This window comes from Metopolophium dirhodum, chromosome 7, assembly GCF_019925205.1.
Source record: "Metopolophium dirhodum isolate CAU chromosome 7, ASM1992520v1, whole genome shotgun sequence".
NCBI lineage: Eukaryota > Metazoa > Arthropoda > Insecta > Hemiptera > Aphididae > Metopolophium > Metopolophium dirhodum.
Window position 1 is genome coordinate 4,030,433 of NC_083566.1, and position 12,422 is coordinate 4,042,854.

At 36.0% G+C, this 12,422-nt stretch overlaps 1 protein-coding gene and 1 long non-coding RNA gene across 2 annotated transcripts in view; one reads left to right on the top strand and one right to left on the bottom strand.

Annotated features, from left to right (window-relative positions):
• Positions 1–8,438: 8,438 nt before the first annotated feature.
• On the bottom strand, positions 8,439–9,927 carry LOC132948813 (uncharacterized). Its single transcript, XR_009665049.1, has 2 exons — positions 9,392–9,927; positions 8,439–9,312 (listed from the first exon to the last, which is right to left on the bottom strand). It is a non-coding gene; the product is annotated as an uncharacterized LOC132948813 (long non-coding RNA).
• Positions 9,928–10,499: 572 nt separating this feature from the next.
• LOC132948583 (protein split ends-like) overlaps positions 10,500–12,422 on the top strand; it is a 58,220-nt gene continuing 56,297 nt past the window's right edge. The window contains exon 1 of the mRNA XM_061019111.1: positions 10,500–11,224. Coding sequence (XP_060875094.1) covers positions 11,142–11,224 — 83 coding nt within the window. The 5' untranslated portion in view covers positions 10,500–11,141. The remainder of the gene's footprint in view (positions 11,225–12,422) is intronic.

Sequence of the window (12,422 nt, forward strand, 5' to 3'; positions counted from 1 at the left end):
ATACTTAAAGACGGTATTTTTTGTACTAGGTACTTAACGTCTAACGAGTGCAGTTCTCCGATGATGCAAACTTCTGTTTTTAAAATGAGAACCCTCCTTGTTTACTGTCCTTAAAAATGGTTTTACAAAAAATATAAAATGGATGAAATATTAGATTTAGTATATTTTATATTATACTTGGACCATTTTTTCAATTTATAAATATTAATCACTAATACTTTCAAATTACCATAGCCCCCGTATATTCCTAAGTCATTATCGTGAACCGATTATTCTTAGAGGTAATCGGAAAAAAAAGTCCCACGCTAGGAAAAAAAAGTTTAATGAAAAATTTACCGAAAATCTTATTCTTGTACTGCTGCAGTTGTACAGTTGTACTTTGTGCTTATTTTAGTGTGTAAATATGTATAATATATGTGTGTAATTAATGAGAAATTGAAATGGAAATTTCCGCAGATGAAGCGAATTTAGCTTCAGATGCTGTAGGAGATTCGAGAACTATTAAAAAACTAGGGCAAACTCGGATCGTAGAAAAACGTCTACAAAATGTATGTATACAAATACAAGCGGGCAATATGGGAGTTTTAGATTTTTTAACAGCCGTAAGTCATAACATAAGAAAGAGGTGTACCTAATTATAATATTAGGTAGATTTTTATAGCATTATTATTATAATTATATATGTACTATAATCGTATTTATTATTGACTATTGCATTACGTTTTATTATTTTAGACTTGTAATAAATTTAATTTTATCATACTTTAATATGTGATTTAAGTAAGTAATTAACATTTTTATGATATTATATGATTTTTTTATGTAACTTTAATATTATTTTCAATACAATTTTAACATATCTATACTTCAATTTTTTTATATATTTTCATTAATTTTTATCGGGACTTTTTTCCGCGATTCATTCTTAGTACACAAAGTTAAATAACTCAACAACTACTCGTACGAGTTTTAATTTTGATACGTCAACATTTCCAGAAAAAATATCTGCTAAATAATTTACAGTAGAAAAAGGGGGAGTTATTTGAGAAACAAAATTTTGTATTCATAGGACACTTCTTAAGTAGAGTAAAATAGCTCACAAGAATTTGGAAATACGGTGGTATTAAAAAGATTCCAAACATCAAATTTTGAACTGCATTATCGAAGATTAAAAAGGGGCGAGCATGATCGGTGAATCATCCTGTACATAACGACACAACGTCGATTTATTTTATAAGCGTCTACAGCCGACAAGCATTCAGTATAATAGTTAATAACTTAATAGTTAATATAGTTAAAATTTATGTGTATAGATCGTTGGGCGTATAACTCAGTAGGTAGCTTATATATATAGCGAGTTCCTTTCGGTTATAATATTTAAATATAGTCGCTATGTCTTATGCCATGATTGAACAAATATATGCGAGTAAGCTATTAAAATAAATGTGTTCCTATTATTTCAGTGTTTTCGTTTTGCCAAATAATTTACTCCAGTTAGGCGTGACTAGTTGGCCGTTGCAGGTATAGTACTTATTTTCTATACTTGGTGTATAATGTATATAGTTCTAAACTTCTAAGTGTCGGTAATAAACAGTAATTATTGCATTTGCACGATGACTCTTACTTCTTCTTGAGTATTTTATACGCATAATAATCCCAACAGTTTATATTATTATCGCTTTACATTTTATAATAGTTGTAATATAAGACCTTACGTCCTTACCTATATTATATTATTATAACAATATTCACGATTTTTGTTTTTAATAACAATCGATAATTTAAACTTGTGTACCTCAAAACAGTGCTTATTCTTTGGTAATTATTAATTTTACATGAACACATTTTAACAGTTGTATAACAAATTATATAACAAACATTTGTTATATTGAACAAAAATATTGCTTTCAAATTAAACGCACCATCTTTAATATCTTCTCATCTGCTCTTACCGGTTCAAAGTCCTTAAGTACTCCTAAGTTATGATAATATGATGACCGTCGTCGATCACGAAATAAGTAATAATAATATGTTCATATATATTATTCATAATCACAACTGTAAGATTTTTCATCAAATATATTATACTTATAGCCTATAGGTATGCCTATCCCTATCGAGTATCGATGGTCAAATTATAAACCATGTATAGTATACACTGTATACTATGTACCTATTCGTATATAAGACACTACTCGGTTTTTATTTTTATTTTAAAATTGTGATGTAGATGCATGATGTACCTATATTTTTTTAGCAAGTGGAAATAAATATCGTCTTGAACAATATTATTGTTATATAAACTAACTAGATAATGTAAAAATGGATACCTAATATAAAAATGTGTTTATAATATATACCGGGTGATCTCTTTAATATAAGTCACTCATTATTTCAATGTTTCCTTTATTTTTATCGTTACCGTTTTAAAATTTTTTTAATGACAACGTGCATTTTCAATTCCTTATACTATAGCAAAAATTTTTTTTGAGCATCATTTAGATACATAAAAATTGTTATTTTTGGACGAGTATTTTATGTAACTTAATAAGTGTTTAAATTTATATGAGTGGAGTGGAGAGGTAGAGCTGCAGGGGTATCTCAAATAATTGAGGTTCACTGCTTTCAACAACGTTAGTGTTTTCTAAAAACATAATGAGTGCAGTCTTATGTTAAATGGATCACTCTGTATGTATAATATTATGGATAGTTGTGTATGATGTAACTAATGGTTAATCCTAATGTATAATATATATAACCTATCTAAACAACTTAATATTCGTACAGATAGACTTTAGATAAGTTATAAGTTATAGCCTATAGGTACTAACTAGTAACTTAACTAACGTGTAATAATAACCGATAACCTCCACTGATTGATCGTGACTCACTAAACGGACAACCATTCATATTATGTATATCAGCATATTATTATATTATAACGTACCTATATCAATATTCATATTCTAATATTATACATGGCCGTGAGTAAAATAAAGGAAATCCTTTCCTTTTCCTGTTACATATGCGATCAAACTGGGATGTATATATGAATATAATATATGATATATATAATCCTACAAACAATATCGAATGTTGATTACATATTCCGCTGTGGTATAAAGTTATATTATATTTATAATTGGTAATGTAATAATATTATAAATTTACGTATCCGTAATGTAGAATAGGTGTAAATTACGCTGTGCACGTGGGTATTGAGATTTAATAACTAATTAGAGACTAATCTGCATCTCGTAAGAATAATTGTGACTAAAATTAGTAGCTAATTTACAGAAGTTTTAATACTGCGCAGTGCAGTAGTAAACAGTTAATATAATTACGAACATATTATATAGACGTCATATTATTTATAAAATAAACATACATACATAGTTCATAGCGAGTTATCATAATTCAAGGGCAGAAAAAATAATAACTAGAATAATTTTAAATTTCCTGTGCATTAAGTTAGGTTAGGTTGAGTCTATTCGCTGAAAAACTAAAATCGTATTCTTATATTCATAATTGTATTTGTATTTGTATAAATGAAATAATACAATTTTGTACCTATACTTACTATAGAACTGCAATAAACCTTCCCACTACATGATGTGATAAATAATTATGCATAATATTAATACAATAACACGGCCTATATTTTGAATTATTATTATTCGTGTATGTGTGATAAATATTGTAATGGTTCCGTTCTTATAATTGAAAAAAGTGCGTATTATTAAAATATTTAATTTCAAGGGCGTCAAATGTTTTTAGTATAAATTATCAAAAATAAATCCGTGTTGGTAAATAATATTTAACAATCCAGTACGGCAGTACTTATCCATATAGAGTACATTGAATTCGCTATCGCTAATATAGGCAATAATATATTAATATGTATTTGTTTATGTAGGTAATAATAAGATTTTTCATTGTTATCAATTATATGACGTTTTGTAACTTATCCAAATTGATTTTGTGTTGTTTAATACTTTTTGAATACACTTTGCCGTAATTTCGTCAATATTGAGCTGCATGAAGTTATCTAGCCCAGAAACTAGAAAGTATCCATTTATAAAACCAATCGCTACGCACGTAACTATTTCTTCTAGAAGACCTTTTTCGCTTTAACCAAGATATACCGGGGATAGGTAATTTAATAATTATTAAAAATACAAATAGCCATATCAGTGGAGTCATTTAAATTTTATTTTTTAACATGCATATTTTTATAACCCTGTCCACAATTCATTCATTTTTTAAGTCAGCCAATTTGAGAAGTGTATCATAATAATATTGTATTTTAAATACGAAAATTTATACCTTGCGTGGTATATAGGTATTTAAATTAATTAAAAATTTACTCTTCATTGTTATGTATATTAAGTATTAACTAACTAGCTGACCGATGGACGGCAGCATTGCGTGCAGTCTACTATTGTTTTGAAAATGTACCGAGCTACAACTACTATAGGTAGCCTACAATAGCCTATTAAAAAATGCTTTGGGTACGAGAGTACGACGATGCAGTACAATTAAACTAAATGCATTGTCTGAAAATACAAAAATTCTAAAACTGCACAGGGTGATTTTTTAAGCATAATATGCTATAATATAATACATAATATATTATAGACCTCGACCGAATAAGTAACCGCGATATTTTCGTTAGTGAAATTCAGTAAAACGTGATCGTCGTGTACGTTTTCTCTTCATCAGCGAGTGTGGATTTATAATGATGTGCAGTGCGGCACATTGTCTTGCACGTTTAGCAATCTTCATCGTTTCTGGACTGTAAAAACGCGTTGTCTATTTCCCGGGGATTTCACGATGTCACATCATATCACCCAAGAAAATTGTCCATCTGGTATATAGAAATATATAACTCTTTCCACCTACCCCTAAAATATTTATTTTTCAGTTAATTTTATTATGTCAATATTTAAATTTAAAAAATGAATTCATTTGTATTAAGTCTAACATATAATTAATTTTGATTGCCTTTAGCTCGATCAGTCGATCAAATATATTATATATATTATAATCAAGTTAATTAATTGCACCTCTCATCTATATATGATGAATAAGGCAACAGATGACTATATAATTATAAAAATATAATAACATTTATAACATACACAATAATCAATGAAATTAAAATGTGACAATATTATAGAAGAAGAGTCTTAGTTAATACTACATGTAATGTTTAAAATCGATTTATATATTATCGATATTGACACATTGTGCAGTTCACAAGCCATTTTCATCAGGGATAGATATCATCTATCATTGGACATAATATAGTCGAGTGGAATCTATTCTAAATAATGTTTAGTTATTATTGACGTCTGCCGCAACTAATAATGCTGTGTAGTACTATTGTAATGGTCGTTACACGCCTATACCTAGTAAATACAGCCATATAGGGTTAGGTGCCACTGAATTGTAATTTGTCACCGATATATTATTATTTACAGGTCCATTGTAGGTATTCATATATGCTTCTTGTTTCTACTTTTGTTATTGGAGTTATTTAGAATTTATTGTACTTAGATTACCTAACTTCCTGGTTCCTACTGAGTAAATTGTGATTACTATAGACTAGGGGAGTCATTTGGAAGCCTGGGATCAGTCGGAGGATAAAATAATAAAATTGCTGGGGTATTAATTGCTACCCCTCGGCCCTCGCTACCCCGTAATGAATCATATGAATGCAGATGGTTAAATTTGTAAGGTCCAAGTAGTAACTGGTGCAAGTAATGTGACGCGCAAGCAAACAGTTAGCCCCTGTCGATCGATTAAAAATGAAAAAAAGGTCCAAGTATAGTAACAGTAGTAAAAGTATTTTACCTCAGTAAATAGTCACGTATGGACGAATCGCACTATCGTGTTGTTACAATATGTTTAGAATTGTATATAATATACATAACCATACATATACACCTATGAAGTTTTAATATTATCGTGAATAATTGTCGTCGCATTAGTATTGTTTGTTGCATATTTGCATTTACTAAATATTATTACATTGCGTGGTGTTTGCTTACTATATCGATGTATATAGTATAATACACGCTATACAGGTTTGTAAAATCCTACTATCCTAGTAAACCTAGGTGAAATTGTCATTAGCAGTCCGTTGATTTTTAGTGGGTAGATATAATAGATATATATTTAAAAAATATACTTTTGTCTCACTTAAATTAGAATGAATCTGTGGAGTAAAGTGGATCTAACCTAACCTGTGGAGTAAAGTTAGGTTTGGACCGATACAAGTTCATAAGATTATATTATCGAAATCTTGATAGAGTACGATTAAAAATATATATGTGCAGTAACATCTATTTTTAACGTAAAAATACAATAATTAATGTCCAATGTATTCACATACGACATACATATATTATATTATATTGATATACTAATTTAGTGTTTCCCAAAATATGTGCCGTTAAATACTTACTTTTGACAAATACACAATGTTTATCCAAAATGTGCCGCGACTAACGTTAATGTACTATTGTACTGTAAAATATTGTGTTAACTAATGTGCTGTAATGGACAACAAGTTTGGGAATCACTGTACTAACTCGTAGTATATGACGTTCGTACATTTTATCACTTATCAGTAAAATCAAGTGAATTATTGTTATTAACCCTTCAAACCTTGAGTTACACACTTACGGTTATAGTATAAAATAATATTACGAAAACCACCATACTATACTTCAGTTCCTATATTATGTATATTAGGACATTGTGTATTATATTAACGGTCCGCTAAATAACCTAATCTATAGCTAGCCAACAACGTATTCAGAATTGTTACGTTTACATCAGTCAAGGCTCAAAGTATTTCACGATAAATTGATAATATTCTATTGCTGTTGAATATTCAGATTTCAGACTTCTTTGTACGGTGTTAATGTATACATTTTCTCCGGGGTCGGTGGTTTATAGCTTGATCGCTTCGCTTGACTGCGAACCGTTTCGAACGAAAACTGTCCACATGCTAAATGTTAAGTACGTACAACATAAATACGTAATATTACAACCTACTTACAGTTTTCGAAACCAATAAGCTGGGCCGAGTGCATTCATCATCAGCTGCAGTCCTATGGCCAATTAACTATCTATCTCTCTATATATATATAATAGGTATTATTATACTTGTACTATTTGTTTTATTATTGCAGTGTGTGCCAATAATTGGTCGACTAAAAAGTCTGCAATCGTTTGGGATTTGGTGCATAACGATGATAACGGCAACGATGCAAATACCTACGATGAATCAATGTGCTGTACAAATTATAATTTGCAAATAAAATATTATTCTCATTAGGAGGCATAGGCCGCATGCACGTGTATCGTCTTATAATTATTATTATTATTATTATTATTATTCGTCACTGTCGGTGCGACAATAATTACTATAGCGTTATAATGTTATACTACATTGTTGTTGTTGTTGTCGTTGTCGTCGACGTTTACGGCCGAACGAATCGATTTCGTCTATGAACAAAATTTTCCTTGCTAAAAAAGCGTGAACGAAAACTGCAAACTTTCACGCTGTAGGTCGTACAGGTGTATCATAGTATAATTATTATACATGTCACCGCTACGAGAAACGGTCCGTATCGGGTAAAACACACACACACATACACACACACACACACAAACACACGTCGTTATTGTACAGGTATAAAAAATAATAACAATAATAATCGTACGATATAGTAAGCGACAGTTTCTCACCGCCGAAGAACTGTAGCGTGGGCATTATAGGTCGTAAACACGCCACGCACACAATACGATTACGATGACCGTAAAAATCTCTAAATACATCGGTGTGCGAACGTCGAATTATACCGCGAACAACACTCGAGATGGACACGACTTTTTTCGTAATATAATATTCGGGTGGAAGGACGTTGACGCCGACGGCAAAAATACGAATCGGTTGGGGCGTGTGGTTTGGACGAGTGATCAAGCGAGTCTTGATCGTCATCAGCGGTCGGTCACTACGACCACAGCAAAACCCTCGCAAGCTCTCGGTGATTATGGTAATATCATCCGCATCCAGATAATATGTACTAGTAATAATTGTTGTTGTGGAAGACCTGCGCCGCCAGACGGATAACGAGTTGTAAATAATATCAATTGTTACTTATTACAGGTTCCACGGACTAAGATAAATATAATATCCTAGTCCATGATTATTACTTATAAGTTATAAGTCATAAGACAGTCATGGGTTTTGATACAGCTGTGACCGCTGACGAGATATTATTATTTATTATTATATAGGTATGTTTTGAAACGCGGAATAGTTAATGGACGGTGTGCGGCCAAAACGGGCGTAGCACAACAATGTGCAGTGGTGCCACGCATCGCTGCAATTATTTGCCAAAACGGAAGATTTTAAATATTAATTTTTGTTTTTTAAGGCTCTCCTCCCGCCGAACACTCAGGTGTATAATTTACTTACACGAAACGCCTTTCCGAACGAGGCGAATACACCACCTCACGAGTCTTTACGGCGGAAATTCAGCCGGCTTCGTTAAAATTTACATAACACGACGAATTAGCAGGTTTTTAAATATATTATTAACTTTTCGTCCGTCTCCTATCTTATAACATCGAATGCCATCGGGTACATTGCCGGTACCTACATATTATATTCAGTGTATGTTATAAATTATTGGGTCGTATTCTCTCTCTCTGCTTGAAACATAATATTATACCTAATACATTTTTTGCTGGGTACCTACACGGGGTGGTGCCCACACACCCGACACGAAAACATTTGCCGTCTCCTCACACAATGTTTGTCGTCTCGGTTTACCTGCTGGAATGTGCGGCCGCGTCCTGGTGACCATGATTTTGGGGAGCCTTCGGAAAAAAACCTGTCGCACAAAAACACGAACCCAAACATTGAAACGTCGTATTAAATAAACAATAATGGTAATAATAAGTAAGAATGAGCCCAAAACCACACGATATAGCAGATATCGCCTAAGATCGACCGCTTTTTTTTTTTGCTCTACCGATACGATAAGTGGCCGACGCCCGACGCCATATTGTCGCCGACTGTGATGACGATTACACGATTACGGTTTAACAGATTATCGTCCGAGGGTCGTTTTTATTCGACATCCTTAAAATGCATGCGGAAACCACCGCAATAATGTTGTACAAGTTCGAGTTATAAACTATAAAATATAATATTATTAAACTGCTTGACATGAACGACGACGACGGAGTGTTAAAAACGAGCGACGACGCGATTGGACGATAGAGTTGTAGCTGTAAACATATTATAAATTTATAACATAATATTATATACACACGAGAAAACATAAAAATAATTATTTTGTAACATTACAATGATGTGAAAGCGAAAAAATATGGACAGATAAAAGGGTAAAAAAGTGTCGTTGTAACGCCGTCGTCCGGTGTGTGTGAAAAATCCGTCCTCGGCGTCGACTAGTCGACTCGAATCGCATAACAACATAACAACGGTGCGCACCGCGGGCAGAGCTTACGTGCGCGCGCGCGATCCCGTACGTGCGTGACCGCAAACGTTGTGCCTTGTGCTGTAGGACGAAGGCGGCGGCGGCGAAGACGTGCGTACGTGGAACGTACGTTTGAGCGTGCGAGTGCGGGAGCGCCGCGACTGAGATATCGAGAGCCGTCGCCCGGCGGACGACGACGGAGTGCCCAAGCCAAGTACGAACTACGAGCGGTGACCGGTGAACGGTGAAGACGACGACGAAGGCGGCGGCGTCGGCCTCATCCGATCCGGCGGCGCAACGCACTTTGCCGTCGTCCCCGCCACTCACGTCCTTTTTTAGGCGTGACGAGTGGTGGCCCGAGCAAGCGATCGTTAGATCGGCGGCGGTGGCTTCCGCGGCCGTTCGGTTTTGGGCCGTTTGGTGGGGACGGGGGTAGAGTACGAAGACCGGCCGCTTTTATACACGTCGCTATTATTATTATTATTATCGTCGTTGTGTGCGCACACGAGTGGAGCGACTGAGACGGACCGACCGAACAGCGGCGCGGGAGCGTGAGCGGAGCGAGTGAGAAAAACCCATACGGTGGCCTAGTAGATATTGAGTCACGTCCAAAAAACCGGTGTCCGAACACGGTCCCGTACCCCGCGGAACGGCTACGATGGATTTGCCCGACCAGGAGCGGCGTTAAGTGGGAGGGAGTGCGTTGTTTTCGTGCTGCGGTTTCGATCGGCGGCGGCTCACCCCCGCGGCCCGCCGACCAGCCTAGCGATTCGGCGGCGGCGGTCGACGACGGGTTCGCGCGGTGACGTCAGCACCCGGCGGCGAACGACCGTACCACACGACCGCGGTAGTGGGGCGCACGGCGGCCGCGTCCGCGGCGTCGGCGGCGGTGTCGGCAACGTCGGTGGTGGCTGTGCCGGTTGGTGGGGGAGTGGACCCGTCAACAAACCGTGGCAGCTACGTTTACGGCCGCATTCGCCGATGAGATACACACGAGCACGCGTGTCGCGTATTTCATCTTTCACCAGTGTCGGCTCGTTCATCGATATATATATATAATATATCGTATATAAATATAATAATAATAATAATAATATAAAGCTTTGGTGTGTGTTGTTCGAAATCCGTGTAATTTTTATTTCTGTTCGCGCGTGTACGTTTTTTAATATTATTATTTCGTTTATTTAAATTTTTTTTCCTTTTTTGAATTTGCCCGAAACTGCCGTGCCGATGTGAAAATATATTTTAGTATTCCAGTGCAGTTTGGTTCGGTGTTTTCTGTGTTCGGGTTATCGGCGGCAATCGTCAAATTGTCACTGTCATCGCTGCGCACACACGGCTAGTGTGTCGTCTCGAGTGTGCTGCGAGGAGTATAGTGTGCGCGTGTGATTTCGTACAGGGTGTCGTCGTCGCGGTGCGCGCGCGTGTGTAGTTCGACCGCGATGTTTGCGTAAAGCACTCGGTTTTTCGTTTCCGCCGCCGCCGCCGTTTCTGGCGTGCTTGTGCGTGTAAGCAAGTGTGTGATTTTCTCGTTTCGGAATCCGTTGGACCGCGGTGGAATCGTTGTGCGCGACCTGTGTGTTTGGGCGTGTTCCCGAATGATGAAGAGTTGGCGACATAATGGTTAGGGAGACTCGCCATCTTTGGGTCGGAAACCTGCCGGACAATATACGCGAAGAGAAAATACGCGAACACTTCAAGAGGTGAGTTGTCGTGTTGTGTACCGATTGTACCCACATAATAATAATATTAGGTATACCGATACGTACAGGTCGGTGGGTATGATAATGATGTAGCAAATATTGTAGTAATATTATTGATAATTATAATAATAATAATAAAACAATAACAGTTATAAGGCTCAAACACTCGAATCAAGGCGGTTAAAGGTTTGTTATACGAACGGGCCATCAACGCCCACCCACCCACTAACCAGGAGGAATTACTGGTAACCGGCGAGTAGACTGTTCCTCGTGGCTCGTCCGGCGCGTTATCAGTGTGCTGCCGTGTACACGCCGACAATCGTCATCGTCGTGACGCAATCATCTCGGCAGCCACTCGATCGCAGGTTACCTGTCTCCTTCTAATGTCAAGCGACACTGGGTCCTCCAGGTCGTGTGGTGTGGTTACTTTTATTACAATAGTTAAACTAAGGTTAAACCGCCGAATTCGGCCGGTATAATCAGTGCGAGATTGTAATTATTGGAATCGCAGGGGTGTTTGCTCCAACGTGCAACGACGTGTCGGAACCAAACGAAATCGTCCTCTTCGGTCCTGTGATGCATCCGGTCTTTGTCGTCCGTTTATTTATTACCTTTACCACGTTGCTCGTGTGGTTACCTGCGAGTGGCGAGCAGTGGCTGGAGATCGAATATTGTTGTGGATTCTGAACTATTGTTGTTCGGGCGGGTAACGCGGCTTTCCATATTATAATATAAAAAGTGCGCACACTATATACGACAACAATAATACGATAATATAACCATCCAACGTATAATAATATAATAGCGGTGGCGGCAGTCGGTCGTGTCTGCGGACACGCTATTATAACTCTGTATAGAATAAAGTACGACGCAGTCGTCTCGTACTCGGTTTGAAAACGTTTGTAGCTCGATTGTGATTTGTGACGATTTGTTAGATAAACTGTTTCAAGGTTGGCATTTGTGAAACGATATGTTTTTTTCTTTGATTTACTCTCGTTTATTATTTGAAATTATTATTCTGTTATTATACAATCCGTAAATGAATAACAGGTCACCCGCGTGAAAATAACAATAACAACAACAGTACTATACGAATGACAAGTTTAAAGTAAAAAGTTAAAAGAAAAATCGTCCGGCGATAATATTATTATAAATACTCGTCTTGAATTTTCTAAATACGATAATAAATCTGATTTGT